Below are 20,561 nucleotides of genomic sequence, written 5' to 3'. Positions count from 1 at the left end.
AGTACTGGAGGACCCTACTCTTCGATTGGCCCGCCCGCGGCGGCGCCGGTCACGTGGGGAGAGACGTTTCGCGCCAATTTCGGTTGGTCGGCCACACTCCGCCTCACCGCCGTTCTTTGCTCTCAGGAGTGAAACTCCTGAACCTGCCAACTGCTGCTGCACGGCCCCTAGCAGCAATGGCACTTAAGGACTACGCGCTCGAAAAAGGTAGTGTGCTGCAACTCTGGGAAGGGATCCTGCGTGGGGCGACTCGGCAAACACCTGTTGGCGTGAGCTGGAATCTTTGGGGACCAGGGCCTTCGGACCTTGGGACGCGCGAGGCCGGAGACAGAACCAGGTGGCAGCGGGATTGAGGCAAACAGTGTCGGGGAGGCGCGTGGGAAGCATCAGGATCGAAAAAGAGCGGGTAGTACCGCCCAAGACGGGTGCTGGGGTCGTGGGGGGGGGGGCGAGAGCAGGATGGGAGGCAGCAGAGGGGAGGGACTCTCGCGCCAGAAGAGACCCGGGCCGCTGGGAACCGTATCAAAGGGTCCTCGGCTCAGGGACGGGGACCCAGAGCCCGCCTCCCTTGGCGCCTTGGGGCATTCGCGAGTTCCCGCGTCCTTCGGAGACGCGCCGAAGTCCCGGGGGCGGGCAGGCAGGGGCCGCTGCGACCTGCGATTGGCTGTTTTCTGCCGCCCTCCAAAGCGGAAGTGGAGGCGGGCGGAAGTTGCGCGTTGCAGTTGGAGGGAGTGTAGTGTGTAAACAGTGTTCTTCCGCGCGGTGGCCTCGGCGCGAGCGGCTGCGGGTGGGGGCGTGCCTGGACTCGGGGATTTAGCGCGAGACCGCGAGAGGCGGTAGTGGGGTGGGACTGAGTGGCCCTCGGCGTGCTGGCCAATCGCCGGACGGGCTCCGGCTTCGAGCGGAGGAATCCCGAGCGGTGAAGCGGCTGGAATTCAGGCCCATGTGCTTCTTTGTTTACTAAGAGCGGAAGCAGTGGCGGGAGCGGGGGTGGGGTGGAGGGCCACTCTGCTGGCGGAGGTACAGGCGAGAGCTGAGGTCTAGGGAAGCCGAGGGTAAAGGGTAGTCTTGTGAGTGGAAGGAGAGCTGAGAACTTTGATACCCGAGGGTGTTGTGAAGGTGTGGGAGGCCATTCGAGAAGAATGCTGTAGTTCTTAACTGCTCGGGGCCCTATATTCTTCCCCAGGTAAAAGCATACATGTGAAAAGGAGTCGTGCTCTCTTTGGGAAGAACTGTATAGGCTTACTTAAATATTCACGTAATTAATTAGTTCGTGGGTCCTGTTAAATATGAAAGTGGGTTTCTTAGGTTTCTGGTAGGAATTTGGGGTGAAAGATTGCTCCTCTTAATTTCACGTTTACGTTGTAGAAAAGGTTAAGAAGTTCCTACAAGAGTTTTACCAGGATGAGGAATTTGGGAAGAAGCAGTTCAAGTATGGGAACCAGTTGGTAAGTTAAAAATTAGGAGAAGGGAGTGGGGAATGGGGTTGAGCTTAAGATGCTTAGTGGTTTTGTGGCTTGTTTTAGCAAGTGTGTAAGTGACCTATTCAGTCTAGCACCTGATATTTGATAACTGAATATCATACTACACTGATAATGACTAGGAAGTTTTCAGGAGTTGGGAGATTGTTATTTGGGGGCTGAGAAGTGACTATTGCTGTTGTGCTGCTTTCTAGCTTGTGGAGGCCCAGAGACTGCGCTGAGCCCACTGCAATGGTTTTTGCATAAGAACAAGATAAACTTGGCCCTGAGGTGTTGCTATCCCTTTCCCACACCAGGTTCAACTGGCTCATCGGGAACAAGTGGCAATGTATGTGGACCTGGATGACGTAGCTGAGGATGACCCTGAGCTTGTGGACTCAATTTGTGAGAATGCCAAGCGCTATGCGAGGCTATTTGCCGATGCTGTACAAGAGCTGCTACCCCAGTACAAGGAAAGGGAGGTGAGTGCCTAGAGGAACAGCAGACCAAGGAATTGAAGCCTCTGGTGAGAGGATCCTGATGGTTTTGAAGTGTTAGAAAGGAGAAGTATTTGCTCTGCCTGGGGCCCTCTGTGTTCTCTCCCCATCCTGCTGCTCATATTTGCTGTCCTCCTTCTCTCCTAGGTGGTAAATAAAGATGTCTTGGATGTTTACATTGAGCACAGACTGATGATGGAGCAGCGGAGCCGGGATCCTGGGGCTATCCGAAACCCCCAGAACCAATACCCTCCTGAGCTCATGCGTAGATTGTGAGTGTTTCTGTGGGAAAGGTCAGGGACTTGTTCCTTAGGGCCTTGCTGATGGTGATTTTTCCTTCCTTAGTGAGCTGTATTTTCAAGGTCCAAGCAGCAGTAAACCTCGTGTGATCCGAGAAGTACGGGCCGACTCTGTGGGGAAATTGGTAACTGTTCGTGGAATTGTCACTCGTGTTTCTGAAGTCAAACCCAGGATGGTGGTCGCCACTTACACTTGTGATCAATGTGGGGCAGAGACCTATCAGCCGGTATGTCTGCAACATGGATTAGGAAAGCATTTAACATTTCTTGTTTTTCTGAATGGTTGTTTTTTTTTTTTTTTTGGTTGGTATTGATCTGTTGTTCTCTGGTTATTGTTGAAAGATGCTAATGTATTATTTATTTATTTATTTGTTTATTTTTAGTATATAGTTTTCTTCTTGTTTTCCTTTCTTGGTGGTTGTGATTATTGACCAAGAGTAGCTTTAAGGGGCTGGGGATGTGGCTCAAGCGGTAGTGCGCTCGCCTGGCATGCGTGCGGCCCAGGTTCGATCCTCAGCACCACATACCAACAAAGATGTTGTGTCTGCCGAAAACTAAAAAATAAATATTAAAAATTGTCTCTTTCTCTTTTTTTTTTTTTTAAAAAAAAGTAGCTTTAAGGAGTACTTGATACTTCTAGAATGCTTTCTGTAGGGAAGAAATGATTCAAGTGATGATGATAAGTGGCTCTTCTGATTTCCATTGGTGCTTTCTTACGTCTTAGATCCAGTCCCCAACTTTCATGCCTTTGATCATGTGCCCAAGCCAGGAGTGCCAGACCAACCGCTCAGGAGGGCGGCTGTATCTGCAGACCCGTGGCTCCAAATTTATCAAATTCCAGGAGATGAAGATGCAAGAACATGTGAGTTTGGGGTATGTGGCTCAAGATAGGTGGAACACAGGGTCCACTTGCATCCTACAGTCAACTCCTGAAAGGCAGGAAGAAAGAGATAAGACAGAGAGATCACCTAGAGCAGGAGGGAGGTTTACCTGGAATTTTCTGATTGAGTTGGAAAGGTAAAGGATTCTTCTCTTTTGTAGTGTAGTTAAAGGTGGGCAGGCTGAGAAAAGCCTTAGAGTGCCTAGGGAAAGTCAGGTCACTGTGATTTCCTTTGTAAATTTGTTTCCCCTTTTGTTTCATGTGCTCTTCCACTTCTAGAGTGACCAAGTGCCTGTGGGAAACATCCCTCGTGGCATCACAGTGCTAGTGGAAGGAGAAAATACAAGGATTGCCCAGCCTGGAGATCACGTCAGTGTCACTGGTATTTTCTTACCAGTCTTGCGCTCCGGGTTCCGACAGGTGGTACAGGTGAGAAGAAAAGTTTCAAATGAAGAGAAAACAGTCCTTTTCCTCTTCACCCATTTTTTAATCCCCTCCCCCACCCCCCAGAGGGTTTTGTCAAGAAATTTAGGGAATTGGGTGGGGGCAAGTTAAACAGATTTCATTCACATCCTAGCATTTCCCTGTCTAAGGGTTTACTCTCAGAAACTTACTTGGAAGCCCATCGAATTGTGAAGATGAATAAGAGTGAGGATGATGAGGCTGGGGCCGGAGAGCTGAGCAGGGAGGAGCTAAAGCAGATTGCAGGTAAGGGGTCAGGGAAAGGAGTGGGGATTTGAGTGTCTTTCTAGCCCCAGAATATATTCTAATTTCCTTGCAGAGGAGGATTTCTATGAAAAGTTGGCTGCTTCAATTGCCCCAGAGATATATGGGCACGAGGATGTGAAGAAAGCACTGTTGTTGCTTCTTGTTGGTGGCGTTGACCAGTCTCCTCGAGGCATGAAAATCAGGGGTAAGCAGCAGCTTAGGTGGATAAAATTATATGGGAGGGAAAAAAGGGTGGTAAGGTTCATTGTCTCTTAACATCACAAAGTAAGAGTTGGTGTCTTGGCCTTATGGGTACAGGGAAGCTTAGAAGGAATAACAGGAAAGGAGGCAGACCTGAGAAGTGTCTTTGTTGGACAGCATGCTTAGGAGAATGGTCATTTGACTTCTTTCTTTTCTTCCAGGTAACATCAACATCTGCCTGATGGGGGATCCTGGTGTGGCCAAGTCTCAGCTCTTATCTTACATTGATCGTCTGGCACCCCGCAGTGAGTAGGGATAGAGTGCAATCCCATTCAAAAGGTGGAGTTTGGCTGGGAGAACAGGTCTCGGGTGAAGGTTGATGGAAAAGGGATGTAACCCCACAGCATTGCACAGCTCTTTAGCCACCTCCAAAAGGCCTCAGCTGGGGGAGCAATTCCAGTGCAGGCCTTGCCTCACTGGCCCATCCCCTGTCCTTGCCCTATACTTGCTCCCTTCCTTGTCTTTCCTCTAAAACATGTTTGCTGCTTTTTTTCCAGGCCAGTACACAACAGGCCGGGGCTCCTCTGGAGTGGGGCTAACAGCAGCTGTTCTGAGAGACAGTGTGAGCGGAGAATTCACCTTGGAGGGTGGAGCCCTTGTGCTGGCTGACCAGGGCGTGTGCTGCATTGACGAATTTGACAAGATGGCTGAGGCTGATCGCACAGCCATCCATGAGGTCATGGAGCAGCAGACCATCTCCATTGCCAAGGCGGGCATTCTTACTACACTCAATGCCCGCTGCTCTATCCTGGCTGCCGCCAACCCTGCCTATGGGCGCTATAATCCCCGCCGAAGCCTGGAGCAGAACATACAGCTTCCTGCTGCACTGCTATCCCGATTTGACCTCCTCTGGCTGATCCAGGACCGGCCTGACAGAGACAATGACCTCCGGTGAATGAAGTTTCACACCCAGAGAGACCCCTCTTTTTAAGTCTAGAGGGAGTGAGGGAGGTGAAATCAGAAAATCCCCCAACTTCTGGTTGTAGTAACTCCAGAGCCTTCCCCTCTTATAGCAAGGCTGGTCTGTAGTTCTTAGTGTGAGGCCTAAGATGCTGATGAGGGTTTCCTGGAAAGTCTGACCTTGCCTTTGAGGGAGAAGCAGAAGGAATCAAGTGAAGGATTTTTGAAGTCAGGACTTTGACATATACCCCTAAAACGCATTACTCCTTGCCTCCATTCTTCCCAGGTTGGCCCAGCACATCACCTATGTGCACCAGCACAGCCGGCAGCCCCCTTCCCAGTTCGAACCTTTGGACATGAAGCTTATGAGGTAGGAGGGCTAGGTAGGGGTGGGTGTTCCTCAGCAAGTCCCTAGTACATGACTGTGTCTTGGGCCACATGTTCCCTGAAAAGCTTTTAGTCTTGGGTAATCTAATAATAATAAGAACAGTGAGTCTTAGGTCCCTGTTTTCCTCCTCCAGCCTGACTTCATGAGAATAGTGTATGCATCTTCAGTTCCTGCCTTACTTTACCACCTCTGCTGGATCCTACTCCCCAGACACTGTATAACTCTTTTCTAGAGCCACCCCCACCTATCCTCAGGTTTTTATTCCTTTTGACCTATAAACAAAGATTATTTTTGTTCCTTTTAGCTATATCATAAAACTCTCAGGGGACTGGATTTTTGTTTTAGATATTCATTGGATCCTTTCTTATGACAGGTGGATTTGTCTTATTTTTTTAAAAGGCCTTTTTTTCCTGAAAAGTCGGAAATAACTTGAAATGCACTGGCAGCTCTACTTTGGGAGAAATTTTTCAGTGATACTCAAGCCAAGCAAATAATCATCCATTGATTTATTTTTTTCTGTTTAATAAAGTCCTTTAGAAGAATTTTTTTAAATGGGGGACCCTTGTCCAGATAGAACACATGCCCCCTCTACTCCATTTCCATTTCCTTTTTCTGCTTCCCCATGAACCTTTTCTCCCACAGACGGTACATAGCTATGTGCAGAGAGAAGCAGCCCACAGTGCCCGAGTCTCTGGCTGACTATATCACAGCAGCATATGTGGAGATGAGGCGAGAAGCTTGGGCCAGTAAGGATGCCACCTATACATCTGCTCGGACTCTGCTGGCTATTCTCCGACTTTCTACTGCTCTGGTGAGTGCCCAGTCCCTATCATACTGGATGGCAGTCAGTTTTTGATCCCTACTTGGCAGTTTGCCTTAACAATCCTCTTGCTGCCTCCTCCCTCCCACCGGCCCTGCTGGGGCTAAAGTGCTGACAGTGCAGATAGTGGTCCTCTCCGTGCTACCGCACTGTGGGTACTTGCTGCTCCAGTAGGGCATGCACAGCGCCCATGGAGGGAAAGGCCTTCTCTTCTTGCTTCAGCCTCACTGATGGATGGGTGGGTTCAGTTCATTCCCTGTGTCCTACATCCTGTGCTATAAAACCTTCATTTCTATCCTCACATCTTGGACCTTGGTCCTGGGGGCTCCAAAGTGCTGTTCGTGCAGGTAGTGTGATTACCTGACCTACTGCTGAGCTAGCACTTCCCGAGCCCCCAGGACACACCCCTCTGCCAATCGCCTCCTTGGCTGAGCTCCCAAGGCTCCATCTGTCATGGTGGGGAGCCCAGTGGAGTTCAGAAGGGTCTGGTCTCCCTCACAGGACAGCTGAACACCGGGACTGGCCAGTGTTGAGAGGCGGAGACTTGGGCAATTGCTGGACGTTGCCCTGGGCATTGCACTTGTCTCGGTCTGACAGTGCCGGCCCAACACTGCGGATGTGGAGGGCAGGCAGGGGTCCCCATCCTTGTTCTATTAAGTAGGCAATGCATGGCTTGCCCTGCCTTAAAGATGGAACAAGGAGGCTGTCCCTAATTTCGTTCCATTCCCCTCCTCCTGTCCCCATCTCTCTCTCTCCTGCCCTCCCCTTAGGCACGCCTGAGAATGGTGGACACAGTGGAGAAGGAAGATGTGAATGAAGCCATACGGCTAATGGAGATGTCAAAGGACTCACTTCTAGGCGACAAGGGGCAAACAACTAGGTGAGTGGCTTCATGAAGGATAGAATTGGGTTACTGTGGCTTTCTTGAGCAGGTCACTTTATCTTTGTGGTTTCTGTATCCACAAGTGCACAAAATTGGCCTCGGAATTCACTGGCCACCATGTCTGTTGCTGTCCAGCATTCTGGTTTGTACTCTAATTCTTCACACCCACATTTCCTTCAGGACCCAGAGGCCAGCAGATGTGATATTTGCCACTATCCGTGAATTGGTCTCAGGGGGCCGAAGTGTCCGGTTTTCCGAGGCAGAGCAGCGCTGCATATCACGTGGTTTCACACCTGCCCAATTCCAGGCGGCTCTGGATGAGTATGAGGAGTTGAATGTCTGGCAGGTCAATACCTCCCGGACAAAGATCACCTTTGTTTAACTGCTATCTGCCTGAGACATTGGGCCCCACCCAGGATTATGCTGACCTGCTTGCTCTTCTGAAAATGTAATGACGCCCTGGAAGGGAAGGAGACCCCTTCTTCCCATTGATGCACTTGTTTTATTCCTTTTGCTAATAAAGTGTTGTCACCTTTTAGTTTAGGCCTAATTTCAGTTAAAACACAACATTGTGGGGTTTTGAAATTTATATCCCATTCACATTTGTGCTTGTTCTGTTCTATTCATCTGATAAATCATGTAAGGTACCTGTTCTATCTGCCAGGCACGAGAATCCAGCAAGAGTGTCTTCACTACCATATGGAGATTCTTTGAGCTGGGTCTCCATTCCTCTCCCCCTACTTAGTCTCTCAATACTTAACTGGTTCTTGTTGTGTGCCAGTCTGACTTTGAGAATATAGTAGCATGATGGGAAACAGGACTTACTGATCCAGTTCTTTTTTTGATTTCTTGAAATGTTCCTACCATTCATCCTTAGTCCTCAACTCTACCTAAAACTATTTAAGGGTAACATTTACAAACTTAACACTTGGCACAAGTAATTACATAATGTTGATTCCAGTCTTTGGACCCCTTCCTGAATCTCATCTTCTCAATGTGGATACTAACTAGTCCCTCTGCCTCATGGGTTGAGGCACCATGTGGATGAAACACAAATTGAAAAAGCACTGCTTGCTGGTAATTCATCATTCACAGAAGATTCAAGCTTTTGAGTTGTCCATAATAAATATTTTTAATGGCCTTCCCTCCCTTTTTGTGAAAAGTACTTTCAGTAAAACTTAGCTTGGGAAAGGAGTCACTTGTCATGTTTATAGGGTTGGCCTATATAAGTTGATGTCCTAGGAGACCACTCAGGTGGAAGGCAGCCTTAATATAAATCTAGTCCACCTAACAGAACTAAGGAGAATCTTAAGTAGCAGTGAACTCACTCACTGAAGGGAGTCAAGAAGAGCTGATAATAAAATGCATTGCCTCTAAGCAGAACCTCCTTTGAGACCCAAAGTAGAAACCAGTGTGGTGCCTAACAAGAGGACAAAGCCACTGGAAGGGGTACTTAGGGGCTGCTCCTTTTATTAAAGACAGCAGTTTCTGAAGGGAGTGTAGTGCCCAGCCCCTTTGGGGCAGTTGTCTGACCCCTGTGTATGATCTCTTCAAGTACCCTCAGAAGAAGAGCCCCCTCATTCGCCTGCCGATGCCTTGTCGGTCATAGAGAACGTTGAACTTGTTCACAAACTGGTTCATGGTGTTGCAAGTTTTGGTGATTGTGCCGAGGTAAGCCATGAGTCCCACATCGTTGCATTGCTGGGAGGGAATAAAAGAACCAGTTCCCCAGGGGGTCCCTCACATGTGCCTGCAAAAAGGTATAAGCCCCACCTCCCCACCTGGGATTTTACACTCACATCATAAAAGTCTGTCTTGAACTTGTCTGTGCTGAGCACTGGGAGGCAGTGACAGAGAGCATAGGCCTCCCGCAGGATCTCATGGTTGAAGGGGACCTCTCCTAAGGGCACAAAGAGGCTTCACTGATATGGACGCTGTCAATTTCTCAGGAGGGAAAGAAAGGATGAGTGCCAGGAAGGCACCTGCCCTACCTGCTTCAGAGGCCTTGACATACTCCAAGATGAGCTTGACGCGGCTGTGCAGCATCTTGATAGCACTATGCTGTGCTATCAGGTGTTCAGCCACTACAGGGGGACAGATGAAGAGTTAGAAGGCATATGGTCACACCTTGCATCCCTGCTTCAAAGAAATCACCTCCCTTACCAGTGGAGTTCTCCCCACTGCCTGTTGCTGTCATTCGGGCAACATGGTCTACACCAATGCGTTCAGCTTCCTCTGTGGCCAAAGTATAGGTCAGCTCAGCAAACAGCATTGTGGCCTACAGGGCAGAACATCCCACAGAGAGTCAAAAGCAGGAAATAGGACAAAAGCAGGATTTGAAGGTTGAAGGGTCAGGTATTACCTCTCCATTGATTATATCAATGACAGACTCAAAAACGCTGACGGGAAGCTGTAAATGACAAATGAAGAACAGCTATTAGCTCCTGAATCTCACTATGTGCCAAAAGTTGAACTGGATTCTTTCACACATTTTCTTACCAAATTTCCCCAATAACTTCGTGAGATAGGGATAATCCCAATCTGACATGAAAATGCCTCTCAGAGCTTAAGTGACTAGCCCAAAGTCACAGCTTATAGGTGACAGCATGGAGATTCAACTCTGACATTCTCCAATAGAGAAGAGATGTCACAGTAAAACATAACATGGGATGAGGATACAAAATAAGAACAATAGACAAGAATGACAAGCAAGCCTGGGGTCAATAATACTCACATCTGTGTGCTTGGTCATAGGGTTCAACTTAAGAAAGAGGGGGCTCTCAATTATCTCGCACACCTAGAAGAGAGTCATGCACAGGGAAGTCAACACCTCATCTTTCTTCTTCCCCTCATCCTCTATTCTCTGCCCAAGCATGCACATGTGAGTGTGTATACCTGCTTATGGACGTGGATGTCGGAGGGGTCAGGCGGCCCCCCTGTGGTATACCAACCCAGAAACTCCAGCTCCTTGAATACCTGTTTAACTGGAGAGGAAGGGGCCAGAGCACACAGTATTCCCTTAAACCATCCTTCCTTAGTTTGAGCTCCTGATTTATTTCCACAATTTCTCCCTCCCTCCTCAATTCGTGGCTAGGTTTAGAACAATTATTCTTTTCTACCCAGGCTTCTTTCATTTTTCACTTTTCTTGTGGGGGATACCTGAATGTGTTCTTTTTCTGAGAGCTACTCTCCCTTAATCTTCCCTCCTGTTCTAAATCTTCTCTCCTGTTTATTCCTTCCCAGCCCTCTTGATATTGTCCACCTTAAGCTTTTCTTTTTTAAACTCCCACCCTCTTCCCCACTTCTGTTCCCCTCTCACACTGCTCCTCCTTGGTGTAATAATATTCCTTGTCAATGATAATCTTCTCTTCCACGGTGTGGGACAGCAGCTCAAAGGAGTTCATCACTTCAATATTTCGGCCCTCCTGCTTCCCGATCAGAGCCCCAATCACTAGGGAGAGAACAACATGTAGGAGATGAGGGTAAGGAATCTTAATATTTTCCCTAATCACCTGAGGGTCTGAGGTCCAGTGTGAACCAAATATTGGAGAAACAGTGATTTAGGGGTGGGGGGGATTCGCTTCAGTAAAAGAAGGGGGGAAGGAGTGAAGGAGGAGACCAAGGAGCTGGATTGGGTGTTATGCAGAACACTCACCCTGCACAGGTCGCCCCTCCTGGGAGCGCATGCGGATCCAGTGGTCTGAGATGTTGAGAATGACAAGGGGATGAAGAGCGACTGAAACACTCCCAGTCACTCCGGAGGCCATCACACTGGGGACTACTAAAGGCGGAGGAAAAGGAGAAAGGGTGAGAGTCCGCGCCCCACGTTCTTCCCTGGAGATGGGAGTGGGGAACGGCAGAGCCCGGGCCGTACATCCTTCCCGCAAGTTACCCGGGGAGAGACGTCGCTTCTCCCAGGAGTCGAGGACGGCCTTAACGCACCCCGGAAAGGTATCTCCAGAAGCCGCCCGCACCGCCCGTTACCTGCTGCATCCACCTCCATCCCGCTGCTTCCTCCGGTCCCGTTCGCCGCCGCCATTTTCCCCGCGCCCGCCAGCGTCGGCCCCGCCCCCTTCCTTCCCGGCTTCCGTCGGCGAGCCGCGCATGCCCAGTGTCCGCGTGGCGCGCGGGGCCAGTCCCTGCCCGCGCCAGCCGCGAGCGGCTTCTAGGTCCCGGAGTTCGACTGGTTTTCGAGCCGATTTTCGGTGACGCCGCTCTGCCTCTCGTCTGCGCCCCCAACCTGATCTTCCTCATGAGTAAAATTGGGGTAAGGATGCCCCGTTCTGAAGGCTGTTGTAGAACGAAATCCGGATTTCGGACCACACTCTGCAAGGCCCTGCGTGATCTGGCCCCTGCTTGTCAGCCCTGCCGGGCCTCAACTTTTCCAAGTTTTGGTTCTCATGCTTCAGCCGCACTGGCCCTTCTGTGTTTTCCACACGCCTCACTTTCTCACGCTTTAAAAGACTAATTCCTTACATTTTGTTTATCTCTTTATCCCCTGTGACTCAACATGGTGCCTAACACATTAGCACCTAAATAATTTTTTGAGTGAATACCCCAGCAAGTTACATATGCTGTCCCTTCTGCTGCCTCTCTAGTTTACTGATCTGGCTCTTTTAGTATATCTCCGTACCTTCATCTGAAATTTAAGCCCCTAGAAGGCAGGTAGAGACTTGTATCTGGTAAAGCCTAGTGTGGTACCAGGAGATACTTTCTGATGATGAAGATGACTTACAAGGGAGTTAGGCAATTTCCCCACTTAGGAGTCTGAATGAAGGACCAACTACCTTCAAAGGAAGCCACCAGAAAAAATCCCTAGGGAGAGGGATCTTCTAGGCAAGGAGAAGTTAAAAGAGAGTTAATCTCATTCTCCTCTCCAGTGAAAAACTTAGGAGATCTAGACCAACTGAGTTTTCATAGAAAAGTAAATATGCCTAACTTCTCTTTAGAAAAAATAAGGTCAGGAAAAATGTAGGCAGCTTCTAAGGAGCATTGAATTTGAAGGCTACAATAGAAAGATAAGAAACAGTTTAATGTTAACCTTTGATAGTTTGCATTGCTATCTCACATAAAAGTGCTCCTTTGCCTTTTTGTTATTCCAAATGCTTTTGCAACATTGGTCAAATAATTATGTAACTCCTAAGCAGTGATCATTGTGAAACTTATGAAATTGAATCAGTTGATTATACATGCTTCAGAAGTAAACTTACTCAACACTTCTTAAAAATACATGTATTAAGGGGCTGGGGATGTGGCTCAAGCAGTAGCGCGCTCGCTTGACATGCTTGCGGCCCGGGTTTGATTCTCAGCACCACATACAAAGATGTTGTGTCTGCCGATAACTAAAAAATAAATATTAAAATTCTCTCTTTTAAAAAAAAAATACATGTATTAAAAAAAGAAAGACTACAGCTGGGCATGGTAGCACTCACTTGAAATTCCAGTGACTTGGGAGGCTGAGACAAGAGGATCTTGACTTCAAAGCCAGCCTCAGCAAAAGCAAGGTGCTAAGGAATTCAGTGAGACCCTGTCTCTAAATAAAATATAAAATAGGGCTGGGGATGTGGCTCAGTGGTAGAGTGCCCTTGAATTCCATCTCTGTGGTGCTAAGGGCACGTGCACACATACACATACCCCCCACCACCACGAAGCACCCCTGGATTCATTCCCCAGTACCAAACCAAATCAAACTAACCAACCAACCAAACAACAAAAAACCACTCAAGTTAGCTCTTCATTCTCTTTTTAGCTTCCAACAAAATTACACATAGTGCATCAGTCTGTTGTTTTAACTTTTCCTTCCATTGGGTGGAGGTAACTAGGCTGGTGGGGAATAGATCAGAGGGTCTGAGAAGAAAAGGTAAGAATGCAGTGAGACCTGCAGGAGAGAGTCCAACCTGGGTCACCACTTGGTTTTGTCTGTGGTGTTGTCAAGCAATTGTTCCTCTTGAGGTGTGTTAGTGGTTATCCATCCATTCATCCAACATTCATTTAACAAATATTTACGAGTGTCTACTACGCGGCAGGCACAGTTCCAGGTGCTGGGGAGATAACATTGAACAAAACAAAGTTTTGACCTCATGGAGCTTATACTCTGATTGTAGAAAGCAGACAGTAACAATACATGAAGATACTAAGAGGGATTGGCAAGTGCTGTTTAACATGAAAGGGTAGAGATCTGAATGGAGTGAAGGAGAAAGGCATGAGGATATCTGGTGAAGAGTATTCCAAGCAGAGAGGACAAGGATGAAGGTCTTGAAGCAGATATATTCCAGGAATAACAATAAAGTGGCAGGAAGAAATGAATTAAAGGGAGAGTAATAAGCCATGAAGTCAAAGTAGCAACAGCACTGGAAGCCACATAGGCCATGAGAAGGTCTTTGGCTTTCAGTCTGAGTGAAATGCAAATAGAGTGACATGATTTTGACTCATACTTTGAAAGGCATAAACTAAGAAACTAAGAAGTAAAGAATCATTCAGGTTGATGTATGGAAATTGGCAGTTGGGGAGCAGAAGATGAAGCATGGGATGCTGGAGCTATTTTTGTAATCCAAATGAAATATGAATGCAGCTTGGACCAGGGCAGTAGGGGTGGAGGTGGGAGATGACTCAGGCCCGGAGCTACCTACCTGCCTTTGAGCACATTGAAACACATTGCTTCAGCAGCTGAGGTTGGGTTTTAGTGCCCACTTGCTTCCTTCACTTAGCTGCCCTCACAGAGCTTCCAGTGCTGTTGCTACTTTGACTGCATGACCCTCTCCGCAGCTCAGGGAATCCTGATTGAATTCAGGATACACTTGGAAGGTAGAGGCAACAGGATTTGCTGACTCAGGGATGCTTGGGTATCAGGAGAAACACATGAAATTATATCAGTGAATCCAAAACAAGGTATTTGTGTTCCTATTGGGTAGGGGGTGGGAGGTTGAGGGAATTTGATGGTGACATACTTCATCCACATTTGTTTTTCATTGCACGTGGGCTGGGGGGTGGCAAACCCACAGAGTCAAGACTGTAGATTGACTCAGAGCATTGTGATGGTGTTTACCAGGTTGAGGAGTTGGATCCCAACAAAGAGATTATGAAGTGATTCTACTCCCCACATTTCCCAGGATCTGTTATGAGTTAAATGTTCATGTCCAGCTCCATTCATAGCCCCCAGTATGATGGTACTTAGAGGTGGGGCCTTCAAAAGGTTGTTAGGTCGTGATGAGATTAGTGGCCTTGTAAGAAAAGACAAGAAAGAGCTCTCTTCTCTTTCTCTGCTGTTTGAAAACTGCAAGCCAAGAAGCACCCCTCACTATCAAATCAGCCAGTATCTTGACCTTGAACTTCCAGCCTCCAAATGGACACACTACCTTTATTTTATTTCTTTATTTTTATGTGGTGTCAGGAATCAAATGCTCAGCAAGTGCTCTACCACTGAGCCACAACCCTGGCCCTAGTCTGTGGTATTTTGTTATAGCTACCTGAGCAAAGTTTAGGGGAGTAGTAGGAACTGTAGTTCCCTAAGGGACTGGAGTAGTTGCTTTCCTTCCATGGCCTGAAACTTAGTGCCTCAAATCCCAACAGCCTTGTCTCCTGTTGTTCCCTATTTGCATCTGAACCTTTTATCCAGACTGGTCGGGTAAGAGTGAGATAAGGGAATATATCTACAAAGACCTGTTACACCCCCACTTTTATGCAGCTGCTGCTGCATAGCAAATCACCATACATAAATTATTTAATATAACACCAGTGTACCCTCTTGTAGTTCTAGATGTCAGAAATCTGAAATAGGTGTCCCTGGCCTGAAACTAGGGTGTCTGCAGGGCCATGCCCTTACTAAAAGAAAACCTATTCCCTGGCCTTTTCCAGCTTCTAGTGCTGTATTCCTTGGTTTACGGCCCCTTCTTCCATCTTTTTTCTTTTTAACATTTATTTATTTGTAGATGAGCACAGAGTATCTTTATTTTTATGTGGTATTGAAGATCGAACCCAGTGCCTCACACATGCGAGGCAAGCACTTTACCGCTGAGCTGCAGCCCCAGCCCTCTTCTTCCATCTTTAAAGCATTAAGTAAGTTGGCATCTGCAATTAGGGTTGAAGGTTAGCTTCATCACCTTCTTCTATAGTAAAATAGCTCTTGGCATTTTCTCTGTCCCTCTGCTCCCCATCATCATATCACCTTCTTCTATAATGAAATCACTCTTGGACTCCTTCTTATAAGGACACTTGTGATTACATTGGATTCACTGGGATAATCCAGGATCATCTCCCCATCTCAAGATTCTTAACTTAATCACATTTGTAAAATCCCTTTTGCTATAATAGACCGATACTCAGGGGTTTGGGGGATTAGGATGTGGATATCCTTTTTTTCTTATTTGTGTGTATTTATTTAGTTTTTAGGATGTGGATATCCATTGTTCAACTGACCTTGGCATGTTTTGGGGGAGCCAGAGAGCAGAGTCCTCAATCAAGTGGTTGTTATCTTTGTGCTCCATGACCATGTCAATTCAATAAGAGAATCCTGATAGCTGGACGAAAATTTAAGTTTGAATCTCCTAGGCCAGACTTTTGGCTGGGTTGCACCAAAAGGTCTGCTACTCATGCAGGCCTGAAGTAGCCATTGAGAGAAAAAAGAATTGTGCCAAGAAGTGTCAGGCAAATATTCTAATTTTTCCCTGGGTGTGTTTATGCATGCCTGTGATTCTCACAACTCTGGAAGGCTGAGGCAGGAGAATCACAAATTCAAGGTCAGCCTCAGCAACTTAGATCCTGTATCAAAATAAAAAATAAAAAGGCCTGAGGGGCTGGGGATATGGCTCAAGGGGTGAGGATGTGGCTCAAGCGGTAGTGTGCTCACCTGGCATGTGCACGGCGCTGGATTCAATCCTCAGCACCACATAAAAATAAAATAAAGATGTTGTGTCCACCGAAAACTGAAAAATAAATATTAAAAAATTCTCTCTCTCTCTCTCTCAAAAAAAAGAAAAAGAAAGGCCTGGGGATGTATCTCAGTGGTAAAATGTTCTTGGATTCAATACCCAGTACCAAAAAAATAAAAAATTCAAAATTTCAAAATAAGTCTGTAAAGCACCCACCCCTTTCATAATGCTCATTACCCAAGAGATGGACAAGAAGAAAAGAACTTTTTGGAAGAAGGTCATGTTCAGTGACTAGACTGTTTACCTGACCTCCAAGAGGAGGTAATGAGGCAGAACTGATGTTGAATGAGGCTCCTCCAGTGCTTGACAATCAGATATCACAATAATGGGTAGTGTGGAGTATCCACTGAACACCCTGATTACAGACCCAATGTTGAGTGGCCTTTGCAACAAAAGGCACAATGATGGTAGACTGCAGAGGGCCTGGAAACCCTAAAATATGAAACGGTGTAGTTTCTAGGACCAGAGGGCCAGAGGATGTGGCCTGAGTCTATGGGTTGGACTGGATCAGGCACACAGTAAACTGAAAAAGTGTGGACAGAGGCCAGGGGCAGTGGTGCACACCTATAATCCCAGCAAGTTGGGAGGCTAAGGCAGGAGGATCACAAGTTCAAGGCCAGCCTCAGAAACAGTGAGACCTGGTAGCAAAATAAAAAAATAAACAGAACTGGGGATGTAGCTCAGTGGTAAAATGCCCCTGGGTTCAATCCCCAGTAACAAATAAAAGTGTGGACAGAAGTGAGGCCCTGTGTTAGTGTTTTGCTGCTATTAACAAAATATCTAACAAAAAACAACTTGAAGGAGTAAAAATTTATTTTGGCTCATGGTGTCAGAGGTTTCAGTCCATAGTCAGCTGGTTCCTTTATTTCTGGGCCTATGGTGAGACCAAACATCGTAGTAGAAAGAAGTCAAGGAGCAAAGCTAGTCACCTGGTGGTGACCAGAAAGCAGACAAAGGGATAAAGGAGTTAAGGGTATGCTCCCAAGAATCCACTCCTTTCAACAAGTCCCACCTGCAGTTTCCACTATATCCCAATAGTCTACTCAGTTATGAATCCCTCAATGGATTAATCTGATGAAGTCAGAGCCTTCGTGATCCAATCATTCCTCTAAATTCTTACCTCTGAACATTGCTGCACCTGGGGATCAATCCTTCATCACATGAGTCTTCAGGGGACATTTCAAATCCAAACCTAAACAGGCACCAAGAGTAGCTTCTATAATAGGTGTCAAAGGTCCCATGCTATCTGTTGACCCAGAGCAGGAAGGGGCTTCTGAATGGTGTATGTTTGGCCAGCATCTTGGTGCCAACCATTCTGATCAGAGAACAGGTCCCTACCTTCAATAATCACATGAATTTACCCAACTGTCAGTTAGCAGGTAAGATTTGCTTCCTTAGCTTATGGCCCCAAAGAATGTGTCTTTCATTTTCTGTGTACTTTTCTAAGTGGTAAACCAAGCAACAAGGCCATTCACAACAGCTCAATTCAGTAAAATGTGGGAAGGCTCATCCAGGGCCATGTTCACCAGACTAGGAAAGGGACAGCTTTGAGCTCTTTGCCTATAGAGCAGAGCAGTGGTGTCCACTTTCAGTTTACATGCTGTTCCTGGGGTTACACAGCCACAGCAGCCCAATGAACCCTATCAGGTAAAACTTAGCTAAGCAATTAGTGAACGAGGCCCAGGCATTTAGGGGAATCTCTGAGACTGGTAGTACCCATTGATCCACATCTCTGACTTAGTGGGTTTCTCCCAATGCCATAACTGTCAGTTTTTCATATAAAACTCAGATGCTGTTGCTTAGGACCAGGGGATGACTGCTCTCTTAAGTACACAATTTCTATTTGGCTTGCAATGTCTTTTAGACTCTTCCCGTTTTTAAAAATCATCTGGTTCTACTTGTCTCCGTACAAATGAGAATTTCAGTCTGAAGAGTGCCAAGCCTTGGATAACAGAGTAATTGGTTTTTCAAAAGGGGTGTATGTGGTGGCCATTTTCAGAAGGTGGCACTGTGATGGTGAAAATGACCTGAGCACCTGGGCTGCAATCATTTGAAAGTAAAGCTGGGATTTCCTTCTCTGGATTCCTTACTGTTCTTGCCAGACCACTTGGGAGGGGAAAATGGAAGTGGCTTGAGGAGTGATCCTCAAGTCCCACTATCACCCCTGAATGGGAGAGTTTTCTCTAACACTTGGGTCTGAGTGCAAGCTCTTGTCCCACTGCTTCCTACTATAAAACATGGAGCCCTACTGTTGAATCTGGGTAGCTTTCCCCTACAGGAACCAGAGAATTCTAACACAGGCATGTCAAGAACTGGAGCATATGATAGCTATCAGGAAACTCTGCTAATCTTACTCCTTCGCCCCATCACCCTGGGCTGAAAGATCAGGGGGGAAGCCAGCCAGCCTGCCTGCTGGGCATGTGGAGACTGCAGAGGGGCTATAGGAGTTATGCTTTTTGATCTGTTAGTGAATGACCTACACAGAAGTAACTTTTTAAAAGCAGTCCACTTTAATTTTTTTAGGGGGAATGCTGGGTGTTGTGTTGCTGCCCCCATTGTCATATCATCCCTGAAAGCTTGCCTGGTTTTAGCATAAGGGTAGGTCTTCCAGGGCAGCAGGGCTTATTTATTCTATTTATATTTTGCTCCCTGATGAAGGCCCCAGCTTCTCTACTAGCCCCCTATCTCATAATCAAACAAACTTGTGGTACCATTTGGGCAACCTTTCACACTGCTCAGCCTCTAAACCATGACCCCACTTGTATTATCAAGTACAATGGTAGGAGATCCTGACTGTCTCCCCACCCTTCACTTGAGCGAAAGGCTTTTGCTGTTGGATCCCAGAGAAACTTCTTTTATCTCTAATCCTGACCCATGTTTTACTTCCTGTTCCGGAGAACCGTGTCTACTGGTATCCAATTCTTGTTGCCAAAGCTATTGAGTTTGGGATTTGGCTTACATGCTTTAATAAGTTAGCCTGTTAATGATTCATGGTTATTGGCAGAAAACACAAAAATCCTGATTCAGAGAAAAAGGACTTTATAGAACAACAAGCAACATAAGCACCAGCAAATTTGTTTGGTTCCCTTTGCTTCCCATGGGAGATGTATGGGCCCAGATGGAGCCCTACACATGCAGTAGGTTGCTTTGCTGCTGAGATGGGGAAATGAACAGCTTTTACAGCAAGCAGTAGCAAGCCTGCTCTTTGTCCAAGGGAAGATGTGAGTCTTTTTTGTAAGGAAAGAACTAAATGAAGGAAATAAAGAGAGAGGAGAGGTGGCTCAGCAGTTACACTGGTTTATTCAGGAACAAATCTGTGGAGGGGAGCACAGTGGAGACAGAGACCCCTCTTCTGCTTACAGCCTCAGAAAGTTATAGAAGTATGAGGGAGTAGGGGAATTTTTGAGGTTAGCCCATTGCTAGAAGGTTGTCAGAGAAGGATTCTTGTGGAGTCACATCCATTCTTTGAGGTGATCACTGTTCTATATTGAATCAGGTGTTTTTAGGATTCTAGTCCCAGATAATGATTTCCTTTCTTTTCATGATGATGGGATATTATCTGGGGTTTAAGGTCAAGCTGAGTCAGAGTGACTATGAGGTGACTCTTGTTCTAAGATGGAGGCTATGCTTGAGAATGGCATACCTGTGTCAAGTTCTCCCTAACATTCCTGCCTTTTTCTTTTTGATAAGAAAGAGGTGATGTCTCTTTGAACTATTTCCCTATTCCTTTTGATGGATAGCTCAGAGGTTCTGATCCCTCAGGGCAAAGCCCTACTGTAAGATTTGGGGATAAAGAGTCTATTTTTTGTCAAGTGAGAAAGCCACTTTGAAAGGGGTGAAGTAACCATGAGAGTGTTTTGCAGGGTATCAGTTTTAAAGGTGTATTATAGAAAATGAGGACCTGGAGGTTGATGCTTTCACAACTGTCTCCACACATACTTTGGAAAGATGTGCCGATCCACCATTGCACACTTCTACCCTCCTGTCTGAAGACTGCTGCCTTCCCACATGAGGGCCAAGCAAGACTACCAGTGTCCATTCTTCCACTGAATTTTGGTGAGGCTTACTTTTTTAACTTTATTTTTAAAAATTTATTTTATTTAAAACCCATACAGAAGTTTAAATATCTTCTTCTCCACCTTGGTGGACTACCTTCAGCATCCCTTAGCTCCTGGCACGGCAGTTCAGGAGTAATCAGTAGCACGACTTCTAAAAACTTGCTGGGAGTTATCAGGCCAGGGCCTGGGACAAACACCGTGAGTGAACTACAACTGGACTGAGCCCCAGAGCAATAGAATTGATCGCATGGAAGGTTCTGGGAGCTCACGACCTGTCCCCACGACTGTCCTTGGCAGAATTTTTTACAAATCAAGCCACCCCAGTTCGAGGAACTTCACTCTACTTCCATCTTTCTTTCCTTGACACTGCCTACTCTAACCTGTTCTTCTTGCTCTAGAGGAATAAGCAGAATAATAAGGACTTGAAAAAAAACAAGGGATGCCTAGATCTGAGGGGGTATCTGATCTTTTGCTCAGATT

At 46.7% G+C, this 20,561-nt stretch overlaps 3 protein-coding genes across 5 annotated transcripts in view; 2 read left to right on the top strand and 1 right to left on the bottom strand.

The window, feature by feature from the left end:
* The first annotated feature begins 41 nt into the window (after window positions 1–41).
* Mcm7 (minichromosome maintenance complex component 7) lies at window positions 42–7,634 on the top strand. Of its 3 annotated transcripts, none has more exons than XM_005328441.3 (15): window positions 42–207; window positions 1,369–1,448; window positions 1,778–1,942; window positions 2,105–2,229; window positions 2,303–2,483; window positions 2,981–3,118; window positions 3,416–3,565; window positions 3,730–3,844; window positions 3,918–4,049; window positions 4,267–4,350; window positions 4,603–4,996; window positions 5,292–5,375; window positions 6,036–6,204; window positions 6,984–7,093; window positions 7,277–7,634. In XM_005328441.3, the coding sequence occupies exons 1-15, from the start codon at window positions 177–179 to the stop codon at window positions 7,476–7,478; spliced, it is 2,160 nt and encodes a 719-aa protein (XP_005328498.1). In that variant the 5' UTR covers window positions 42–176; the 3' UTR covers window positions 7,479–7,634. The 3 variants fall into 3 exon arrangements, with proteins under 3 accessions (XP_005328498.1, XP_013215508.1, XP_077879899.1); XM_013360054.3 differs by lacking the exon at window positions 42–207 and adding an exon at window positions 975–1,186; XM_078023773.1 differs by lacking the exon at window positions 42–207 and adding an exon at window positions 1,046–1,070.
* A 568-nt stretch (window positions 7,635–8,202) lies between these two features.
* Cops6 (COP9 signalosome subunit 6) lies at window positions 8,203–11,207 on the bottom strand. The gene is made up of 10 exons (XM_005328435.4): window positions 11,081–11,207; window positions 10,752–10,877; window positions 10,416–10,547; window positions 9,992–10,080; window positions 9,831–9,893; window positions 9,459–9,506; window positions 9,260–9,374; window positions 9,088–9,180; window positions 8,896–8,996; window positions 8,203–8,797 (listed from the first exon to the last, which is right to left on the bottom strand). Exons 1-10 carry the CDS (start codon window positions 11,133–11,135, stop codon window positions 8,657–8,659), a joined length of 963 nt encoding a protein of 320 aa, XP_005328492.1. The 5' UTR covers window positions 11,136–11,207; the 3' UTR covers window positions 8,203–8,656.
* Window positions 11,200–20,561, top strand: part of Znf3 (zinc finger protein 3) — a 36,113-nt gene continuing 26,751 nt past the window's right edge. The window contains exon 1 of the mRNA XM_078023781.1: window positions 11,200–11,363. The gene's annotated coding sequence lies outside the window, so the exon portion shown is untranslated. The remainder of the gene's footprint in view (window positions 11,364–20,561) is intronic.

The sequence above is a fragment of the Ictidomys tridecemlineatus genome, chromosome 10 (assembly GCF_052094955.1).
Source record: "Ictidomys tridecemlineatus isolate mIctTri1 chromosome 10, mIctTri1.hap1, whole genome shotgun sequence".
Lineage (NCBI taxonomy): Eukaryota > Metazoa > Chordata > Mammalia > Rodentia > Sciuridae > Ictidomys > Ictidomys tridecemlineatus.
The sequence above is the reverse complement of the archived record's forward strand: the minus strand, read 5'-3'. Positions and strand labels throughout refer to the sequence as shown.

What these genes read in the sequence shown, in the direction of transcription:
- Cops6 (XM_005328435.4), bottom strand. Translation starts at nt 11,135, where the DNA reads ATGGCGGCGGCGAACGGGACCGGAGGAAGCAGCGGGATGGAGGTGGAT. An exon ending in ACATCCACGTCCATAAGCAG is followed by an intron (nt 9,894 to 9,991) that starts GTATACACACTC and finishes ACTCTCTTCTAG; the next exon opens with GTGTGCGAGATAATTGAGAG. An exon ending in TGTCAAGGCCTCTGAAGCAG is followed by an intron (nt 8,997 to 9,087) that starts GTAGGGCAGGTG and finishes TTGTGCCCTTAG; the next exon opens with GAGAGGTCCCCTTCAACCAT.
- Mcm7 (XM_005328441.3), top strand. Translation starts at nt 177, where the DNA reads ATGGCACTTAAGGACTACGCGCTCGAAAAAG. An exon ending in AGATGAAGATGCAAGAACAT is followed by an intron (nt 3,119 to 3,415) that starts GTGAGTTTGGGG and finishes TTCCACTTCTAG; the next exon opens with AGTGACCAAGTGCCTGTGGG. An exon ending in GACAGAGACAATGACCTCCG is followed by an intron (nt 4,997 to 5,291) that starts GTGAATGAAGTT and finishes CATTCTTCCCAG; the next exon opens with GTTGGCCCAGCACATCACCT.